The following is a 22928-nucleotide window of genomic DNA, read 5'->3' on the forward strand; positions in this document are numbered from 1 at the left end:
AAGCCTAGGCAACCGTACCACCTGACATGACATGAAGCCTTACTAACATCGCCTGTGTCCCATGTTAATGAAAGTAATAATGTGCATAGTTTATATTTATATGAATTAAATCTCAACCATAAATGTTAGAAACTTACTGTTTTTCCCATGCAAGAATATTTTCTGACGTAGCCACCTTGAACTATAGTGTAGCCTACGCTTGTGTATTTCCTGTTATCGCTAATGGCCTAGAAAAGATGATGTCCAATCTATAGGTAATCTGTCTTTCCCTCAACACCTCATGGCATGGTATGTTATTTTATCTCACTGTATGCAGATCTAAATGTTGTTAGCCAATCACAGACTGTTGTTACCAGTTCTATCAAGTATAAATGTAAAATGGTTAAGTTTAGTGTTAGTTTCGGGTTTATCGTCAGGACGTCCCAAGGAACCTGGATAGCGGTGACCGTTCATAGAGTGAGAGACGGGCACGGTATTTGAAAGCTCGGCGACGACACAGACATTCATTTCTTTTTTTACATGCAGCAGAAGCGGTTTTTGAGCGTCTGCCCAAGATAGTTTCCTTGGAGATGATGAAAAGAACTACCAAGATGTCCTTGATCCAATTGAGGAGTAAGTAGGCTACATTTAAGTTGTAATATCGCGAGGAAATATTTAGGCCTACTGTGTTTATAAGTCCAATTTTATTTATTTGAAAATAATTACTTTTTGTTGATGACGAGTTGATAACGTATTGTCGAAAGCACGTGGGCAATATGATTTACTGTGTTGATAGGGGAGTAGGCTAGTGTACATTTGACTTGTAAAAGACACAAACACATCATCTAATCATGTGTATTCTGTTGCATTTAAAATGCCACTGTTGCCTTTTGGATCAAATTCAGTGTGCACACGTCTTACTTGACTTGATCCATGTTCAAGTGAGGCCATTCCATGTCCATTGCTTTGTATGAGAAGGCAGTTTGGTAGAAGGTGGTGGACCGTTTGAGGATGCTACAGTCACCTTTGGAGAAGGTTCTTGGGACACTGCTATTTAAGTCTGAGCAGAGGTTGACAAACGTTCAAAGGTGGTGTTGCTATATTGCATTTATTTTGAATACCAGCAGATGTTGGAGTAGAGAATGAAATGTGGTAAACTGAACAGGTTGAACTTGTTGTGTACACTCTTAGAAAAAGCGGTTCCAAAGGGTTATACGGCAGTCCCCATAGGAGAACCCTTTAAAGAACCATTTTTGGTTCGAGTAACAACCCTTTTTGGTTCCATGTAGAACTATCTGTGGAATGGAACACAAAAAGGTTCTACCTAGGCACCAAAGGGTTTCTACCTGGAATCAAAAAGGGTTCTTCAAAGGGATCTCCTATGGGGACAGCGGAAGAATCCTTTTATGATCTAGATAGCACCTTTTTTCCTAAGTGTAGGCCTATATTGACGTGGTTTTCTGTAAAAATAAATGCAACAAGCCCTGTGCGTCTCTGGAGGATCTAGCAAGATAGCGAATCATTGCATCACCGACTCAGTATGACCTTAATGAACATTTCTATCTTGCACCGTAATGCAATTATTAACTCTTGCCACTCAGATCCCTTTAGTGGGATCATTTTCGTCTACATCCGGTGAATTGCAGAGCACCAAATTCAAATTAAATTACTAAAAATATTTAATTTTCATGAAATCACAATTGCAATACACCAAAACACAGCTTAATTTGTTGTTAATCCAGCCGGCGTGTCAGATTTCAAAAAGGCTTTACGGTGAAAGCAAACCATGCGATTATGTGAGGACAGCTCTCAGCAGACAAAACATTGCAAACAGCTAGCAGCAAAGTAGATTGGTCACGAAAGTCAGAAAAGCAATAAAATGAATCACTTACTTTTGATGATCTTCATATGTTTGCCCTCACGAGACTCCCAGTTACACAATAAATGTTTGTTTTGTTTGATAAAAAACCTCCATTTGGTTGGCGCGTTTTGTTCAGTAATCCACAGGCTCGTGCGGTCATGATGGGCAGACGAATATTCCAAATAGTATCCGTAAAGTTCGTAGAAACATGTCAAACGTTTTTCATCCACACATCAAAATACTGTCCCCTAGCCTAAAGAGGTTTTAAGAGACTTGATACAAATAGCTAATCCTTGCAACCAATGTTCTAGCATTAATTAAATGAGGCAAGCAGATCAGAGATGTTAAGGTAAAACCCAAGAGTATGCTACAGTACGTGTATAGTGTAAATAACAACTACCAATAGACCTTCTAAATTTTAAGCATTTGGTCAATCAAATAATTACTTTGTAAAACGAAGAATGCAGTTAATCTATTTAACTAATATGATGAAAGAATTGACACTCAAACACTCAAACAATTACAGTGTACATGAAATACATAATACATTACACAATGTGTGTCTGATACACGTATGAGCTTGGTAGCAAGTTCTCAAAATATAAACAAATTCACTGTCCTTTTAACCAAACTCAAGCAGAAACTCACGCCTAACCTGAATCAACATTTATTTGAACTTTGCTAGTTATAACAAAAGACAGGGAAACACAGCCAGATTTGAATCTAGTCAACTCAATGTAAATGATAGGACAGCATCCTTGTGTCACTTCCTCTTTGAACTAGCCTGACAAACAAAATATCAATGGTTATGTATTTAAATCTAAAATATTGCTAGATTGGTTTTCACAGCTGTTTCATAAGGTGTCTGTTATTGTAAATTGTAACGCATCCCTTGATGGTATTTGTTAGTTCAGCATTATTAATTATATCATAAGACATACAACTGACATATATTCAACCACAAGGGTGTATTTTTTAAAACATCAATAGAGAACTAATATTATTTCAGTGTAGACAAGGGAATGCCTGTTTAAAATGAAAACATGCCAGCCAGACAAGCCAGTGTATAAATCAAGTGTATTTGCATATGAATGGAGTTGAAATTAGCTCACTTTGTGATCTGTAAGGTAAGTAACATTAATGTGTGTGGGGTGTCTGATGCCTGTTTATTCATAAAAAAGCAGAAGATGGTAAATAACATTAATCGCAATGGTTAGTGTCAGTGACACGTTTACACGGTGTGAACACGACGTCTACATGGCATGTACGTGTCACATGACGTGAAAGCGTTGACATTTTGACGCCTTAGAAACAAACTTGTCTCCATTGACAGTCCATGTTAATTCATGGTGGTATTTTATGGCGCTAGGAAGACATTACCTGACTAGGTGAGAGGTATCAGTGGCTTCACGAGACTTAATTATGGCATGACTCACCCCCCATAGATGTCACTTCATAGGCTAATAGTAAGCGTCACCTACTTGTGCTGGGAGATGGAATGTGCGCCTTGCACAAAATAATGCCACAGATGCCCATCTGATAAGTAGGCTACATTCATAAGAGACCTACAACAAGTCATCAAATAGGAGTTAGGCTAACCCTGACCATGTCATGACTTATAGTAACATAGATGATTATGATAGAGCCTGTGTGTAATAGGTCTTAAAGTGTTCAAAATCATATTTTATTATTTGTTTTCACATAATAATTTTACTCACACCAGGAGAGTAATTACCAAGCAAGTATGTGTTTACTATGTTTGGATATCCTTGGGGTGGTTCATCATCTTCATTGCCCAGTATTTTTCAGGCCTGACCTCCCCCTACAAATATAGCTCACACACAGACCCTCCGCTATCTGGTGAGAGAAACCATTACCACACCTTTAGGCAACCAGCCAGCACTCACCAAAGAGTTACTGTAAGTGATGCCCAAATAGATCCTTTGAAATATGTAAATTCACATGCTGACCACACCGCTCGCGTTGCAAAACAAATGTACACATACATGTTATTCAATCATTGCACCCAGACTGCTCGCATGCGCCAACGAGTGTCTGCATTGCCAAGTGCAAAAATAGAAGTCAGTTCTATTTGTGACGCTGAACGCGGTGCAAGTCCTGCCTCTCCCATCTCCTCATTGGTTTATAGAAGCAGATACCCACGTGCCATCTCCTCATGGTTATACCCACGTGGGTGATTGAAAGATGAACTGTGGTCGGTCGGTCGGTCGTGGTAATACACCTATGAAAGTTGGATGCCAATCGCCATATAAAGTCCAAGAAAAAAAGCCTGGAAGGAGAAGAGATGACTAGAAACTAGTCGGTTGACCGTTTTATAGTATGGATTAGTTGTTCGGAGTAGAGGACCTTGTGCATTTCAGGTAAAATAGCAACTCAACGTTTATATCCCAGGACAAATTTGCTATTATCAGCAAGCTAGCTGAATATGAGAAATTTGCTAGCAACTGCAAGCTAGCTAGCTAAATTGCCTTAAATGTTTAATGCTTTAGGATAATTGGTTCAGAGTTTGTTTTGATATTTCAACCTGTGTGTCGTGATCTCTTCTGGTGTGGGGGACAAAATCAATTTGCGCACGATGGCGCGCGTCCAGTTTGGGCATGGTGTCACATGAACGCACACACAAAACACACAGTCATGACGCAAATGCGCACATGCATGGATGCACACACACACACACACACACACACACACACACACACACACACACAGAGAGAACGAGAGAGACAGAGACACACAGAGTATACACTAGTGTATAAACATATGCATAAAACATGAAACAGCATCCATTTTCACTCATAGGCGTGAGGAGTCCGGGTGAAAGTGACACAATAGCCTATTTAATGCATGACCCCACAGGTTAGGAGAAAAATGATTCCATGTGGAATTCCATGCCTCTGTATCCTCGAATGTTTTATACAGTAGGCCTATTTCACTCTATTTAGTGGCATTCATGTATGGCAACATACCTGCACTCTCAGACCAGGAGTAATATACCCCCACTTGTATTGAGTGCCCTCCTACACATCCCTACAGAGCTGATTGAATATAATAAAACAGCCTATAATATCAGCTACCCACTCAGCTGTAACAGGTCAATGTGTTAAAGATAGTGAGCCCACTGCAAGGTATGTGGGCAATTCCATGGTAACGGAATTACAGACACGTTTAAAAAAAACTTTATGTCAAACAAAAAACATTGATTTCAAAGTTTAACAAACCATACAACTTTATGCACAAGGACTTTCCACTGAAAAATTTACAAAAATGAAATTAGTGGAAGAACTGTGCAGATGGAAACTTTGGTAACGGAATTACGGTAAAATCTCCCTCAGGTTTTGATTTGACCACGTTTTCTAAAAGTTATGACATGACGCCTTGAGTTTGAAAAAATCTATTTTGGTTATTGAACTACAGCAAGTGAACTGTATTTACACCCGGTGGCGGAATTACGGTAACAGAATTAAATCATTGGTCCCTGACCTGTACTGTACTACATAGAAATGCATAATTACGGATATGATTGTCATTATCCTCATGTTTTACAAGTTTGAACATCACAGCACTGCACAACAGAGCACAGTAGAGTACAATACAGCAGAGCACAGTAGAGCACAATACAGCAGAGCACAGTAGAGCACAATACAGCAGAGCACAGTAGAGTACAATACAGCAGAGCACAGTAAAGCACAATACAGCAGAGCACAGTAGAGTACAATACAGCAGAGCACAGTAGAGTACAATACAGCAGAGCACAGTAAAGCACAATACAGCAGAGCACAGTAGAGCACAATACAGCAGAGCACAGTAGAGTACAATACAGCAGAGCACAATACAACAGAGCACAGTAGAGTACAATACAGCAGAGCACAGTAGAGCACAATACAGCAGAGCACAGTAGAGTACAATACAGCAGAGCACAGTAGAGTACAATACAGCAGAGCACAGTAGAGTACAATACAGCAGAGCACAGTAGAGTACAATACAGCAGAGCACAGTAAAGCACAATACAGCAGAGCACAGTAGAGAACAATACAGCAGAGCACAGTAGAGTACAATACAGCAGAGCACAGTAGAGTACAATACAGCAGAGCACAATACAGCAGAGCACAGTAGAGTACAATACAGCAGAGCACAGTAGAGTACAATACAGCAGAGCACAATACAGCAGAGCACAGTAGAGTACAATACAGCAGAGCACAGTAGATTACAATACAGCAGAGCACAGTAAAGCACAATACAGTAGAGCACAGTAAAGCACAATTCTGCAGAGCACAGTAAAGCACAATACAGCAGAGCACAGTAAAGAACAATACAGCAGAGCACAGTAGAGCACAATACAGCAGAGCACAGTAGAGTACAATACAGCAGAGCACAGTAGAGTACAATACAGCAGAGCACAATACAGCAGAGCACAGTAGAGTACAATACAGCAGAGCACAGTAGAGTACAATACAGCAGAGCACAGTAGAGCACAATACAGCAGAGCACAGTAGAGTACAATACAGCAGAGCACAGTAGAGTACAATACAGCAGAGCACAGTAGAGTACAATACAGCAGAGCACAGTAAAGCACAATACAGCAGAGCACAGTATAGAACAATACAGCAGAGCACAGTAGAGCACAATACAGCAGAGCACAATACAGCAGAGCACAGTAGAGTACAATACAGCAGAGCACAATACAGCAGAGCACAGTAGAGTACAATACAGCAGAGCACAGTAGAGTACAATACAGCAGAGCACAGTAAATCAGAGCACAGTAGAGTACAATACAGCAGAGCACAGTAGAGTACAATACAGCAGAGCACAATACAGCAGAGCACAGTAGAGTACAATACAGCAGAGCACAGTAGAGTACAATACAGCAGAGCACAGTAAAGCACAATACAGTAGAGCACAGTAAAGCACAATACAGTAGAGCACAGTAAAGCACAATTCTGCAGAGCACAGTAAAGCACAATACAGCAGAGCACAGTAAAGAACAATACAGCAGAGCACAGTAGAGTACAATACAGCAGAGCACAGTAGAGTACAATACAGCAGAGCACAATACAGCAGAGCACAGTAGAGTACAATACAGCAGAGCACAGTAGAGTACAATACAGCAGAGCACAGTAAAGCACAATACAGTAGAGCACAGTAAAGCACAATTCTGCAGAGCACAGTAAAGCACAATACAGCAGAGCACAGTAAAGAACAATACAGCAGAGCACAGTAGAGTACAATACAGCAGAGCACAGTAGAGTACAATACAGCAGAGCACAGTAGAGTACAATACAGCAGAGCACAGTAGAGTACAATACAGCAGAGCACAGTAGAGTACAATACAGCAGAGCACAGTAGAGTACAATACAGCAGAGCACAGTAGAGCACAATACAGCAGAGCACAGTAGAGTACAATACAGCAGAGCACAGTAGAGTACAATACAGCAGAGCACAGTAAAGCACAATACAGCAGAGCACAGTATAGAACAATACAGCAGAGCACAGTAGAGCACAATACAGCAGAGCACAATACAGCAGAGCACAGTAGAGTACAATACAGCAGAGCACAATACAGCAGAGCACAGTAGAGTACAATACAGCAGAGCACAGTAAAGCACAATACAGCAGAGCACAGTAGAGTACAATACAGCAGAGCACAGTAGAGTACAATACAGCAGAGCACAGTAGAGTACAATACAGCAGAGCACAGTAGAGTACAATACAGCAGAGCACAGTAAAGCACAATACAGCAGAGCACAGTAAAGGACAATACAGCAGAGCACAGTAGAGCACAATACAGCAGAGCACAATACAGCAGAGCACAGTAGTGTACAATACAACTGAGCACAGTACAGCAGAGCACAGTAGAGTACAATACAGCAGAGCACAGTAGAGTACAATACAGCAGAGCACAGTAGAGTACAATACAGCAGAGCACAGTAGAGCACAATACAGCAGAGCACAGTAGAGCACAATACAGCAGAGCACAGTAGAGTACAATACAGCAGAGCACAGTAGAGTACAATACAGCAGAGCACAGTAGAGCACAATACAGCAGAGCACAGTAGAGTACAATACAGCAGAGCACAGTAGAGTACATTGCAATACAATACAGCAGGGTAGAGTAGAGTAGAGTTCAGTACAGTGCAGTAGAGTACAGTACAGTAGAGTTCTATACTATACTTTTCTTTACGGTACTGTACTGCATTGTATTGGACAGTACTCTGCTGTGCTCGACTCGCTGTACTGTACTGAACTGTATTGTATTGTACTGTACTCTACTTACTGTAATGTATGCTGTGCTATCCAAACTTGTGAAACACACGTCTATAATAGGTTCAGATTTGGTCCAGTCGTGTCCGTCTGTGGACAGTAACATCAAGGCCAGGGTGGACTGATCAAATTTCAATGACTTTTTAACGTCTATGTATGTCCACTGTTGGCCAGTGCTCAGCAGGTGAGGATGCTGGATGCTGGATGCTGGTAAATGTAAAGAGAGGGGACTCATGGGTAGGAGTCAGTAAGAGCTGGAAGAGGTGACATTAACTGGACAGTACTTGGGGCGGCAGATACCCTAGTGGTTAGAGTGTTGGGTCAGTAACAGAAAGGTTTCTGGATCGAATCCCTGAGCTGACAAGGTAAAAATCGGTCGTTCTGCCACTGAACAAGGCAGTTAAGCCGCTGTTCCCCGGTAGGCCGTCATTTGTTCTTGCCTAGTTACATTTGTGAGAGAAAAATATATACATTATGAGGTGCACATGTCAGTGGAAGGGAGGTCAATAGCAGGAGACACTATGAGCTGAACATGTCAGTGGAAGGGAGGTCAATAGCAGGAGACATTATGAGCTGAACATGTCAGTGGAAGGGAGATCAATAGCAGGAGACACTATGAGCTGAACATGTCAGTGGAAGGGAGGTCAATAGCAGGAGACACTATGAGCTGAACATGTCAGTGGAAGGGAGGTCAATAGCAGGAGACACTATGAGCTGAACATGTCAGTGGAAGGGAGGTCAATAGCAGGAGACACTATGAGCTGAACATGTCAGTGGAAGGGAGGTCAATAGCAGGAGACACTATGAGCTGAACATGTCAGTGGAAGGGAGGTCAATAGCGGCTGACCCAACTGTGGTTTTTGACTATTATGATTTCCCACTGTAGCGAATTCAGCTTCAGTCATTTCGTTAGTGATTTTTGTTTAATTCCATTACCAATTTAGTAACCGAATGGCGAGTTTTAATAACTTAATAATTCATAAACAAAATTGATATCAGTAAAATCATTTTAATTAATTGGTAAGTCTACCCTTGCTTGTTACTTCTGTGAACTTTCATTATCCTCCCTCCTCATGAGGGAGAGAAATGAGAAAATATATTCAAGATAAGTATGAGGGTTTTAGGTAACGGAACTACAAGGCACAAGACATTATTTCTTAAACTTACAGAAGGTAAACCATTTCTCCAATACTAAATGTAAGGGTTGATATGAGTTGGCAAGGGTCTATACATCGACATTATTGTGTTTTGATGCATTTCTAATACCGTTTAAGACTTTTTCTGGTAGATGTTTTCTAAGACCCCTTTTCCATCTGTTTATCCAGAAATAAAACCTTTAATTATGCCACATTTTTTAGATGGAAAATTGTTGAAAAATATATCTATGCCTTAATTTCCCCAAAACATAGACTCTTTCATTTGACACCCAATTTGATATACTCCTATGAACTTCACATATTGGTGCTCATGGGTCCTTTTCGATGGAAATGCCCCTCATCATAACCCATGATCTGTGTACTGAGGGGCAGAATATCTCCCTGACATTTCTTCCCCTATTCTTCTCGTCCCTCGCTCCATCCTCCCAAGTCTCTTGATCCTCCCCCAGCAGATGCCAGGAAACACACTCTGGCTGTGTCCGAAATGGAACATTATTCCCTGTATGTGAGGTAAGCATTGCTATATGTGGTATCGACCCTCTCACTGTTTCTCAGTCTAATCAAGCTATCTTACTCCCTCTCTTGGTCAACCCTTTATTCCAAAGCCAAATTACACAACCTGTGACTCGACAGGGAAAGAAAAGAGTATTGTAGAAATACTGTATCTACAGACACTGAAGAGATGATTCAAGCAATGATTCACAGGGTCAACACACACACACACACACACACACACACACACACACACACACACAAAGAGATATTGGATGAATGTAGCCAGTCACATAATCCCTATGACAGAATCCCCCTGACAAACCCATATAGGTTGAGCTAAGAATAACCCCCAGACAGGAACTCTTATCCCACGTAGACGTTATTGAGGTCGGTGTGTACATCGATTTACTATGAAACTGTACGAGTACCGTCTGGGTTCTGCTGTTAGCTTGGGATAACGAATGTTAGATATCTGAGAAACAGAGAACAGACCAAGAAACCTTATCAGAATATGCTTGACAGTGCAGTAAGAATCCTGGTTGTTTTAATTAAGAACTCTGATGTTCAGCGTTTTTAAAAAGGGAAATAATCATTGATAGAGAAATAATGTGTTGACGAGACCAATGCACTATGTCAGATTGTGCTGACAGTGCATTAGGAATCCTGGTTGTTTTAGGAACACTGACTTAACTCTATATGGCTGGGCCACACTGTATTAAATATACAGTAGCTTTGTGGTGTCTGGAACAGTGTTTAGACATGGAAATAGTCCGTGGTACCGAAGTAATGCAGTGCTTAAAGGTGCAAGAGATCGTTCTGTTCTTATTGTACACATGAAACTCTGATGCCCCAGTTGTTGTACGTTAAATACCGATTCATTCCCATCACTTCTCTTCTTCAGGGGATGTACGGAACTACGTAAAGGAGCATGATGATTCCACCTTGCAGTGCTATCAAAAGGAGAAAGAAGCTAATGGGAAAATATAAGGATGTCATCGTAGTTCCCCCTCAATACATGTATACAATGTCGGTCACCTGTGGGCCGACGTGACCAGCGACCCGCGATGAGCCCACATATGGGTCGAGGGTCGCTGGTCACATGCATACTGTAGGTAGGCACACAGGTGACATGCAGGAAGTGGGAATTCACAGGTATGGAGAGCATATTGTATGGTTCTTACCATGCTCACCGATTATACCTCGGAACTAGGATATTTGCCTTTATGGAATTCTTGCAATGTTTTTTTTATCTTTGCTGCGAACAAATGAGCAAAAGACCAAACCAAATATATACGCTTAGAAAGCAGGTTGCTTTGCATGCGTTTGTGAACATTTGCAATCCCACCTGTGCTATCTCCTGTCAAGGAGATTGTTTCATGGACATGGGATAGAATCGTTTTCCTGCAACACATTAAAAACGGCTAAAGACTGAATACCTACCTGAAGGACAGGAGGAAGGAAAACAAATCTCCCGCACCCAAGTTAGTGAAACTCTGTTTTGAAACCGTGTCATGTTTCCTAATGTGATACTTACTGTGTCATACTGACACCAATTGGTGGCATCATGGCAACACACATCTCCACGTTGAAAGACATAACAGTTCATGTTGTTTTTGACAGACGCAATTTATTTCCACACCGCATCTGGCATTAGAATCACTAGAAAGTCGGAATTTGTGCACAAGATGTCCACGAGGAAGAAAAACAGATTCTTATTTACATAAAGATGGGGTCATATAGCCTATGTCATCCCAATCTAGGGATCCGGGGCTAGTCCACACAGATTAGGTTGTGATACTGTACTATCTCCAGTATAAGATTGACAGGCACTGATAATAACACACACCTCTAGAGTTTTGTTATATTCTGTTCCGCCCGTTCCTGAATCAGATTGGGGGAAGGGCGTACGTGGGCACAGGAAAACTAACTCGGATGTTTTTTATTACTAGGTATTAATGCACTGCAAATCCGTGGATACAACCAATAAACTGAGTTGATTTGAGATAGTGCATACGCCTGTGCACAGGTAACCTCCCTTTACTTGGGCTCTGAAACGATTGAAGAAGGCCATTGGATACAACAAGAAATGGAAGATCAGAACTTTGGAGGTTTCAAAGTCGCCGTGAAAACACACATAAATGCAAACATTTTGACAGGCCATTTTCGTAGTTTGAGGTTTGAATGTACTTGCATGATGCAAAGAGAGTAAGACCACTGCAGAGGTACTGTACTGTGCACAGGCAAGTAAATGGGAATGCATTGGCTAAAGATACTCATCACAGCCCGTTGACTATCACAGAAGAAGGTGTGTCATTTGGTCACACACACAATCTGCATTAAAAGCAACACTTGAATTGGGTTGAGCTGAACCTCCACAATCGCATTTGTAGTATGACGACAACACACCCACATTGAACTTTGTTTCTGTAGCAGAGATCAGCCACACCGTCCCACACCACTAGTTCACTGTGCTATTCCCCACTGAGACTCTATGAGTCTCCCATAGGGTTTGGCAGTAACAGCTGAAGTAAGACCAACCTCCATAGGGCCTTATTAAAAGATCCCTCCTGACACAGAGAGATGATTACACGCTCTGTAGCAGAAGATTCCTCTACGATATGATAGGATACAGCTTGAGACAGAAACATGGGCATTACACTGGAGTTTCACAATTCTTCAAGTGAATTCCATGACTGTTGTGCTACTCTCCTCCAGCCTTGTTGACGGAATGTCTTATGTTGGTGAACTCAATGGGTCATCGGTGTGTCTGGGCTGGTCTTCTGGCCTGTGGCCAGCTTGGAGGTCCTCCATCCATGGATCATTGTGCAGAGCAGCAGTAAGTAGATTGAGTAGTAGATCCAGCAGGCAGCAATAGATCCCTAGGGCTGTAGTAGATCCAGAGTGATCTAGTAGATCCACAGCACTGTGTCCAGTCACAGTCCAGAGGTCTCCTTCTCAGTGTCAATGGATGCCTTCCTCCAAAGAACCCTTTGCTTGCCAAATCTTCACCGTCCGGTCACTGTCACACAAGAAAGAACATGAAATCACTGGATCAACATGTGTATCAGAGGTTTGATTATCTCTCTCTTAGGTTAAACGATGACTTTGTTATTATAGTAACAGTGGGTTGATTTACTCAGAGGGTTAGGGTCAGGGTATGATCTGGATCATGGTCAAAGTTAGGAGATATATTCTCTGAAGGTAGGGGTTATGGTCAGGTTTGCCGTGAGATTTCGCTGCAGGCTCCTATGGCATTCAAGGGTGATGTTAGGGTTAGGCGTTAAACTCACTCTGAGGCAGTGAATAGCTGGCTGCTGTTGGTAGCCAGTCCATTCACAGGGCTGTCGTGTCCCCTCAGGTCTCCGAGCGGTGCCAGGGTATCAGCGTGCCACAGCTTCAGCAGACCTCCCCTGTCTGCACTCAGCACTACCGGGCACCCTGGCACCACACCCAGCGCACTTACCCAGTCAGAGTGGGCACTCGCCACCTGCTGTGGAGGAAGCAAGTACACACTAGGTCAAAACAGGGCTACAAACTGTTGAAAAATAACTCCGTGGGACAATAGATTTTGTTTACTCCCACTACTGGTCTTACAATGATGATAATGTTGCAGCTAGCAAAAACAATTCAACAAAACAACACTTGATGCTTACAAAGCAACATTGCAATGTGAAACTCGCAGCTATCAGCTGATTGTGTGTTTCTGAGAGCCTTGTCTTCTTTCAGGTACTAGCAGTACAGTATATACAGCTAGTGTCCAATAGGTCCCACCTGTACTAGTCGTTTCCGGGACAGGTCCCACTTCTTGATGCAGTAGTCTCTGGAGCTGCTGTAGAGGCTGTCCCCCTGAACAGCCAGAGAGACGATACCCTCCTGGTGTGGCGGATCAAAGTTGTGACAGGACACAATGCTGCCCTGGACACCCTCTGTCACCTCAAACATCTTCAGGGTGTGGTCCTTGGACCCCGTTAGGACCATGTCTTGACCGTTGCCCAACTGGTCGACGGTCAGACACAAGACCGGGCCCAGGTGACCCGTCAGCTTCCCAGTAGACACAAACCTAGAGCACAAGGTCAGAGTTCAAGGGTCAGGAAGAGTTCAGATCTAGGAGTCCTCGGTACAACTAAAGATCATACTTGGGAGAAATGATTCAGCGTTCACTATCTATCTTTTCTTCGCTACATTCAGCAACCTGTGCCTGTTTTAGTGTACACAATTCCTCTCCTTTCATCTTCATTTTGTGCCACCTCCAGTCCTTACTTAAACTAAACACGACATTCAACTACTCTCTCCATTCTTACTTCCTGAGGTCCCACATGCGGACTGAGTTGCCCGAGGCGGAGTAGAGGTATGATCCCGTGGGGTTCAGAGAAATCTGGTTGATCTGGTTCTCTCCTGGAGGGATGGACAGGGACCTGAGAGACACACAGCTGTCCCCTGTACTCACCTGGCCCGACGACCTGCGACACACACACGCACGCACACACACACACACACACGCTGTCAATACCATGTCAATGGAAATGACATTGTGTAAAAGTACTTTTTTCAAGTAGCAAATTAAGAATCTGAAGTTCCCTGGGCTGTGTTGGAATGTGCTAGAATCTCCTAGAATGTGTTGAAAAAGGAACTGGCAAGCTCAACTCCAACTTTTGACATAACGAAAGTCTTCGGTTTCTTACTAGAGGTGTAAACATATACTCTTGGTGTTTGTATCTATATTTACTCACGTGAGTGTGCGTATGCACTTGGCGGAGTCTCGGATGTCCCAGACCTTGATGTAAGCGGTGGAGACAGTGAAGACCAGGCTGGAACAGTATCTAACAGACACCACACTGCTGGGATGATCTCCCAGAGACATGATCTCTTGACCAGTCACCAGGTTCCACACCTTACACGTACGATCTGGCAACACACACACACACACACACACACACACACACACACACACACACACAGGGGTTAGAAGTCAATAGTTAGGGGCAACGATGAGTGTTCAATACGTCAGAAACACCATCAACCACACCAGAGAGCTAGACGAAGCTAATACCAAATAATATGACTTACACTCATCTGAGCATTTCAGATGTGAGAAGTCTCTAGGGGTCATGGTTTAGAGGTCAAGGGTTGTTTTTTTGTTTCCGAACATTATAGGACTAGAGAGCTGTACCTTTAGAGCCAGTGAAGAGCAGGTCATCAGTGCAGTCGACACACATGACAGGTTTGGTGTGTCCCTCAGCCACATGGACACACTGTAGCCTGGCAGCATGGCTGATCTTAGGGGATGACACAGGGTTGACCACCCCTCTATAACAGGATAACAGGGACAAAAGACAATGTGTCAAGTCTGTTAGGACAGTGGTTCCCAAACTGTGTTTGTGTGTGTGTGTGTGGGGGGGGGGGGGGGAAGCCCCGAGTGAAGCACAAGAAGTAGGTACAACTATGACCATCGTGACATCATACGAACATGACACATGTGGCAAACATTGTGAAGTGGTGTGGCTCTTACGTTGGTTTGGTGTCTGTGATTTTGGTCTTCTCTGTGGCCGTGGGCGTGGGTATGTGCGACTTTGTCTCTCTCGCCGGGTGACCCTTGGGGTCCATAGGTGTGTGTTCCTTGACGTCTAAAGGGGGATGTCCTCCCTTCTCTAGCATCCTCCTGCGTGTTAGAGGCGAGCGCTCCAGTGATCTCCTCTCAGCTCCCATCGAAGACCAGGCTCCCGATCTACACAACACAGAGACAGACAGGCCAGCGACATGAACAGTTGAAGTGATGTGCACCGGATGATCAGCAGGAGTCACACACATCACTGAAGGTTACAATGCATTCCGGGTCAAGTTAAACATTCTATCCTTTTTCGTGCCGATGCACTTGTTTTTTCAACAACAACACGGTTAAGGTGTGAAGCCTGACCGGTCAAATTCACGTTCAGTAGGTAAGGATTTACTCCGCAAGTATCTGACTGTATTTCCTGTACTATAGCTTTAAAAAACTAAACACAAAGACATTTGACCAACATAAGGACTTACAGTCCAGCTATCCGGGAGGACAGTGCTGAGGGGGACACAGTGAGTTCCCTGTCCCTGAGATGTCCTGCTACTGTCCCCATGTCCCCTGTCCCTTCCTGGGCGTCTGTCGGGGGTAGCAGGGGTGCAGAGAAGTCAAATTCACCACTCCCGGCATACAGCAGCTCCATCTGGGTGGTTGTCCTTCTGCGTGCCTGTGGTAGTGGGATCGATCCAATCAATCAATCAATCAATAACATAACCATTCATAAAGAGTGTTTTGCAAATAGCATTTGTCTCAAAGTGCTTATCAGTAACTCCTTTATTTTAGACTTCATCAAAATGTAATTAAAATGGCGTTTAGAGAAATGCTTTTACGTGTGAAAGTACGGTAGACGACTGTACCTTCCTAGGTTTGGCCTCTCCACACAGCTTCAGGAGGTCAGAGGCCAATGAGCTGAAGCAAACACGGAGGGGCAATTGACATGTTTATTTTATTTAACCTTTATTTAACTAGGCAAGTCAGTTAAGAGCAAATTCCTATTTACAAAGATCTTACTTACATAGTCTTATTGATAAGTAGGTTGATGGACGACCCAAATAAAGCACAATCATACATTTAAAGGTGGAATCCGCAGTAGGAGAAACAGTGCCACTGTCCAACCCACAGCCACTGTTATTGTTTTTGTTTAGTTGACAAACTGGAGGCGAGGAACGTGGCCCGACGTGGTTAAAAAAAAAAAACGCCGTACATATTCTGCTGTTCTATTGCGCGTACAATGATGTCCGAGGGGGAAAAAACTGTGTCCGTTGTTTGCAGTAGCTTCTTTGTTTTTGTAATATTGCAAACGGATGTGGCAGTTTCCCCATTAAGGATTCCAGCTTTAAGTGATGAAATTCAATATTTAATATCCTCATGGTCTTGTCAAATGTTGTTGTTTTTTTACCTTCCCTCTGTGGCTGGGCTGGCGGTAGAGGACTCATCACTACTGCTGTCATCTCCGTTCTCTGCTTGAGGACAGAACCATACGGCACACCTTGTTACGCTGGGCCCTCAGATACACAACGTGCCTCAGTTACTGCATGGTCGGACATGGGGTAGCTGTGGCTTCACAGCATGTTTTCAAATATCCCATTACAAGCACTAAACGTGTGTTACTTTACTATTTAAACTGTTAGAGGGCGATCACTTTCAAAGCACATCTACAGTCTGGATATCACAAAGAAAACAAAATGCATACGTCGTTTTCAAACTAACGCGGCAGCAGCAGCAAAACAACAGAATGCAAAGAGCTCTAAGGTACAGGGTTCAAAGTTCAGAGGTCAGGTTAAATACATCAGGGGTCAGAAGGAGGTCAATAGTATAGTATACTGACGTTTTCGTTTTATGGAGGGTAACTTGGTGAATGTTGTGGTTGGAGTAGTACTCTAGTTAAGGCCTGAACTTCAGGTTTGCGTGGGGGGCCAGGGTTTAAGCTAATGCCTATTCTTACATTTCAGATCTTCCTGAATGAGTCCGCTGAACAGGAGAAAGCTAGACATCCACACAGAGGATGGAGAGGGTCAGACAGGGAAGTGGGAGACAGGGGGGGCAACATACCACCTCATGCACCTCAGGGCAAAGTTACGTTCTCAGGTTAGTCTTAAAGGGGAGTTTTAGAGGGAGGAGGGGCTTTAGGGGAGACCCATGGTCTCTGGGATCAGTCAGTCTGGTGTCTGTTACTTACCCACCACTAGGTAACCTATCTCTGTTTGAATTCAGGGTGAACAAACAGGGGGGAAAAAAACAAAGAAATCAAAGTCAAACAAAAGCTAAAAGAATGGAGACACTTCATTTTACAGTCCCGTTTCAGTGGGTATTTTACTTGTAGGCTATTTACTAAGAGAATACGTCATGGTACATGTTTTACTGAATCCGAAAGAAAAACAATGTGGGGGACATGTTGTGAATGTCAGATAACACAGTGGACTGTAAAATGAAGTGTAGCCCAAAAAAATGATGAACTGAAAAGCAGCGTGTTTATACCACTGAGCCTATCTATACCTTGCAGTGCGTTGCCCAGCAGAGCGTCCAGCTCAGGGTTGAGTTCAGCTTTCTCCTTCAGCATGTGGAACAGCAGCTGGTTCTGAGTGGCGCTGTTGATCTCTGTCTGCTTCAGCCTGCCCTCCATCATCTTCACCTGGGAATCCTTCTGGGCCGCCTGCAGACCCTGGGAGATGAACGTACCAGTAAAATCATACATGACAAACACACGTAAATGCCATACTGACATCAACAGAGTGTTGTGACATTTAGCCCACAGAACAGCAGACACGTATGTTTAACTCTATAATAAACATTGTGTTTTAAAAAAGGTATAAAGTTGGTAGATTTACAATACCCCGAATGCCGCTTAATCGAAAGGTCGAGAGAACTCAGTAGGGGCAGGTGTTCTGTGGTTACCTTGTTGATGGCCATGTGCAGGAAGTGATCAAGCAGGAAGCGGGCTTCTGATAGGTTACAGGAGCTGATCACCGCAGTAACCTCCACTGTGTCTCCCTCCTCCTGCATCCCAACAACATCACAGTCAGTCATAATAACAGTTATGAAGAAAATGTGTGTGCTGGCGTCAGCTGTACTAAGAAACTAGAAGGCGTCAATTTCCTGCAGAAAATGGTGCGTGTTTGCGTCAGCGAACCTTCGCTTCCTCCATCTGCATGATGTTGGCCTGACAGTCAGCGATGCTGTCGTTGATGTAGTCGATGTTGGCCGCCAGGGCGTCTATCTCCTCGTTCAAAGACTGGATGCTTCGGTCCGTGTCGGTCCCCTCTGTGGCGATCTTCTCCCTCTTACGAGACACCTTCTCTCTTCGCTTGGTCAGGTCCTCACGTTGCTGTAAGAGGCAGGGAGGGAGGGAGAGAGATGGAGTTCTAATAAAATTGTCTCCAAATTGCATTCCTTTCTACCTATTGCTCTACAATCTTAGAAGTAACGGAGCTTGGAGGAACCTTTTGGGGTTCTAAAAATTGACACACGGGGAACCTTTCCAGGTCACAAAGGTTCCTCGAAGAACCCCTCTGAAAAGGTTATTTGAGGAACCCCTGTGACGTGGGCCATATCTTTTCGCTTAAGTGTCACAGATTGACACTTATACGCTGATACTGGGCTGCCTGTGTAAAGGTTCAAACAGGAACGTTTTTGTGATGGGACAGATACATTTCTTCACCTTTTTAATAATATAGAAGATTGGAGACGTGGCTTATTGGAGGAGTGGCTTTCAGACATTTATTTTTGGCCACCTGTAAGAGTAAATGTCATTCCTGTTCATCATATAAAGTTTGTACACAACAAAGTGAACTGTTCCTTAAATGTTTATGCATATTGCATATTCTGATATAACAACAAGATGTCACAGCCTGACTTTATGTCAGCGTCTATTTTTGATGAGTAAACTGACTCCATCTCCTGGTGATCTGTGACAAACGTGGTAAATTAAGGCACATAGAAACAACTCTAGGGATACGTTTAGGCATTCATTCTGACTGGTTAAGTTAAGGTTGGGGATAGGGTTAAAACTTTAGGCATTCATCCCGAATGGACTTGCTTAACCGTTGTAGACAGATGGCGGAGTAGTCTAAGCCTCCGGCTCTGTAGACAGCGTGTTCAATCCCAGTGTTTTTCCCGCCCTTTTTTCCCCCTTCTATCTAGCGGTTGGTTTTGATGCCACCTCCTGATGTCCAGGGGACCTGCACAAACGTTGAATTTCCCCTTGGATCTGGAGTGATCCCTCTGAATATAATATTAACATTTCTGATTACATACGCTGCTTTCAGAAGGTATTCACACAACTTTTTTTCACATTTTGTTGTGTTACAAAGTGGGATCGAAATTGATTTAATTGTAATTTTTTTCGTTATTTTTTTGTCCAGACAAAATACTCAAAATCTTTAAAAAAAAATGTCATTAATGGAAAATAAAACACTGATATATCTTGACTAGAAAAGCATTCAACCCCCTGAGTCAATACATGTTAGAATACATTTTCGCAGTGATTACAGTTGTCAGTCTTTCTGGGTAAGTCTCTAAGAGCTTTACACACTTGGATTTGACAATATTTGCTTATTATTATTGAAAAAAATCTTCAAGCTCTGTCAACTTGGTTGTTGATCATTGCTTGCTAGACAGCCATTTTCAAGTCTTGGCATAGATGTTCAAGCGGATTTAAGCCAAAATTGTAACTAGACAACTCAGCAACATTCAATGTTGTCTTGATAAGCAACTCCAGGTTTATATTTGGCCTTGTGTTATAGGTAGTTGTCCTGCTGAAAGGTGAATTTGTCTCCCAGTGTCTGTAGGAGAGCAGACTGAACCAATATTTCCTTTGGGATTTTACCTGTGCTTAGCTCTATTCCATGTATTTTATCCCCCAAAAACTCCCTAGTCTCTGCCGATGACAAGCATACCCATAACATGACGCAGCCACCACCATGCTTGAAAATATGAAAAGTAGTACACAGTCATGTGCATTGTTGGATTTGCCCCAAACATAACGCTTTGTATTTAGGACAAAAAGTTCATTTCTTTGCCACTGTTACATCTTCTCCTGCTCCTCCCCTCCTGCGTACAACGTCGCCAGAGTACTAACCACCGGTCCTGGGATTCATCATTACGCACACCTGGCCATCATCATTACACGCACCTGTTAATCATTATGATTCACACCTGGACTTCATTACCTTCATCATTTCCTCCCCTTTATATGTCTCTCCCTTATGTTTTCTCACCAGTTGGTATTGTTTTTTGTACCGGCGTGTAGCCTTATGTAAATGTCTTGTTACTATTTTTGTTGTTTTATTAAATGTTTCACCTGCACCTGCTTCCTGACTCAGAGCTCCATTATTGTAGCCACATTTTTTGCAGTATTACTTTAGTGCCTTATTGCAAACAGGATGCATGTTTTGGAATACTTTTATTCTGTACAAGCTTCCTTGTTTTCACTCTGTCATATATGTTCGTTTTGTGGAGTAACTACAATGTTGTTGATCCATCCTCAGTTATCTCCTCTCACAGCCATTATTTTAAAATCACTATTGGCCTCTTGGTGCTAGACTGAGGGACCTTACGAATAATAGTATGTGTGGAGTACAGAGATGGGGTAGTAATTTTAAAATAATGTTAAAACGATTATTGCCCAAAGAGTGTGTCCATGCAATTTATTACGTGACTTGTTAAGCAAATGTTTCCTCCTGAACTGTAGGCTTGCCATAGCAAAAGGGTTGAATACTTATTGACTCAAGATATTTTAGCTTTTAATTTTTGTCCCCTTTTTCAATCTTGTCTCATCGCTGCAACTCCCCAACGGGCTCGGGAGGCGAAGGTCAAGTCATGCGTCCTCCGAAACATGACCCGCCAAACACTTGTCTGCTTAACCCAGAAGCCAACCACACCAATGTATCGGCGAAAACACTGTTCACCTGGTCAGCCTACAAGTGCCCGGGCCCACCACAAGGAGTCGCTAGAACACGATGAGCCAAGTAAAGCCCCCCTGGCCAAACCCTCCCCTAACCCGGACCGCCCTATGGGAGTCCCAATCTCAGCCAGTTGTGACACAGCCCGGGATTGAGCCTGGGTATGTAGTGACGCCTCTAGTGATGCAGTGCCTTAGACCGTTGCGCCACTCGGGAGGCCTCAGCTTAGATTTTTTTTAATGAATTTCTAAGCATTTCTGAAAACACAATTCCACTGTGACATTATAGGGTATTGCGTTTAGATCAGTAATACAAAATCTAAATTCAATCCATTTTAAAAATGTGTAAAAAGTCAAGGGGGTGAATACTTTCTGAAGGCACTGTAGAGCCATGACAGTCACCCGGAAGCAACGATAACAAAGTAGTCATAAAGTAGTAACATTAGGATTTGCATATAGACGGGCTACAACGTGACAAAAACAAGGGGTGCGCTTCAATGGGGCAGAAGGTGGTGTGTGGTTGTGACTCTGGACGGCAAGAGAGCCACCGTGTTGGAAATCATAGATGGCTTGCTTCAGCTAGTTTCATCTTGTTCTTGATACCATGTCTTGTTTTGAGGTGTTTCGACTGATGTCACGCCTATGCTAATATTTCTAAAATTCACTAGCTAGCTAACCAACAACTGTAACTATGTGTTTGAGAGACAACATGTGCTCGTTAGACACATTTATTTATGTTTTCAATAAACATTGGAGACTAAAGATAGTTGACATGTTGTCAACAACAACCCCGTCCGTTTTGCCGCATAGTTGCGTACGCATTGGTTTTGTTTACAAAACAACCAACCCATATGCTCGTGAGGAACTCACACACGTCTGTAAACCTAATTGAAGCTACAAAACTATCCGTGTTCAACTTTAACATGTGACGACAATACAACAGAAAAGACGAACGGAAATGATGTTTCTTCCCACGGGTGGCCAAAAAGAACTATCTGAAGCAACCACCTTCCTAAGCCACGCTCCGCAGTCTTCGCATCTTGATAACCCAGCATCAACAACCCAACCTGGCCCGTTTTAAAGAAAACAACTCGACTTAGTGACCCAAATGCCTGCAACCCAGCAATTGGGTCATCCAAACAACCAAGCATTTTTGAAAGTGTTGGCTAGGTTAAAGATACTGTAGCTAGCTATCAACCTAAGCCAACACCTAATAAGTATCATCAAAAACACATGGCATTACCATCACAAGAAACTTTTCAGAATTAAAACAGGAGGCGTGAGAGTTTTATTCAACATTGCTATTAAAATGGTACTTAGGAATGGGGTAATTGTTTACAAGTTGCTTGCTATCCTATAAAGCCATCGGCCAAAACACAATGTTCCTCTTCTTCTGAGTTTGGCAGCAGAATAAATCCAGCGGGAAAATAAATTCCAAGTGCTCTACACATGCCGACAAAAAGGTTCCCCAGGTTCCCCAGCTAAATTGAATCATTCAAGAACTACTCAACTAACCAATGGTGCAAATATGAACCCATTGACTGCAATGGTTCACTGAGGAACTGAGTTCCTTGAGAATCTCCAGGGTTCCTTGAGTCACCCTTAATTCTAAGAGGGTAGCCAAAACAGCAACAATGATAAGTCTGTATATACTCCCCTGTCGGTTTTTGCCTTTTTCCACTGACAGAGAACCATGTTGGCATC

General features: G+C 42.9%; 1 protein-coding gene across 7 annotated transcripts in view; it reads right to left on the minus strand.

The window, feature by feature from the left end:
- Positions 1-11378: 11378 nt before the first annotated feature.
- LOC110490171 (kinesin-like protein KIF21A) overlaps positions 11379-22928 on the minus strand; it is a 43469-nt gene continuing 31919 nt past the window's right edge. For 2 of the 7 annotated variants that reach the window (XM_021563401.3, XM_021563399.3), the window contains 14 exons: positions 18456-18650; positions 18221-18322; positions 17822-17987; positions 17505-17525; positions 16725-16785; positions 16183-16234; positions 15802-15992; positions 15281-15496; positions 14942-15078; positions 14502-14676; positions 14073-14231; positions 13543-13831; positions 13062-13261; positions 11379-12790 (listed from right to left, as the gene is read on the minus strand). In XM_021563401.3, coding sequence (XP_021419076.3) covers positions 12733-12790; positions 13062-13261; positions 13543-13831; positions 14073-14231; positions 14502-14676; positions 14942-15078; positions 15281-15496; positions 15802-15992; positions 16183-16234; positions 16725-16785; positions 17505-17525; positions 17822-17987; positions 18221-18322; positions 18456-18650 — 2022 coding nt within the window. In that variant the 3' untranslated portion in view covers positions 11379-12732. Of the gene's footprint in view, positions 12791-13061; positions 13262-13542; positions 13832-14072; positions 14232-14501; positions 14677-14941; positions 15079-15280; positions 15497-15801; positions 15993-16182; positions 16235-16724; positions 16789-17504; positions 17526-17821; positions 17988-18220; positions 18323-18455; positions 18651-22928 lie in introns of all 7 variants that reach the window. The other 5 variants (XM_021563402.3, XM_090200267.1, XM_090200265.1 and 2 more) reach the window with 4 other exon arrangements.

The sequence above is a fragment of the Oncorhynchus mykiss genome, chromosome 15, assembly GCF_057628025.1.
Source record: "Oncorhynchus mykiss isolate SJ-2025 chromosome 15, ASM5762802v1, whole genome shotgun sequence".
Classification (NCBI taxonomy): Eukaryota; Metazoa; Chordata; class Actinopteri; order Salmoniformes; family Salmonidae; genus Oncorhynchus; species Oncorhynchus mykiss.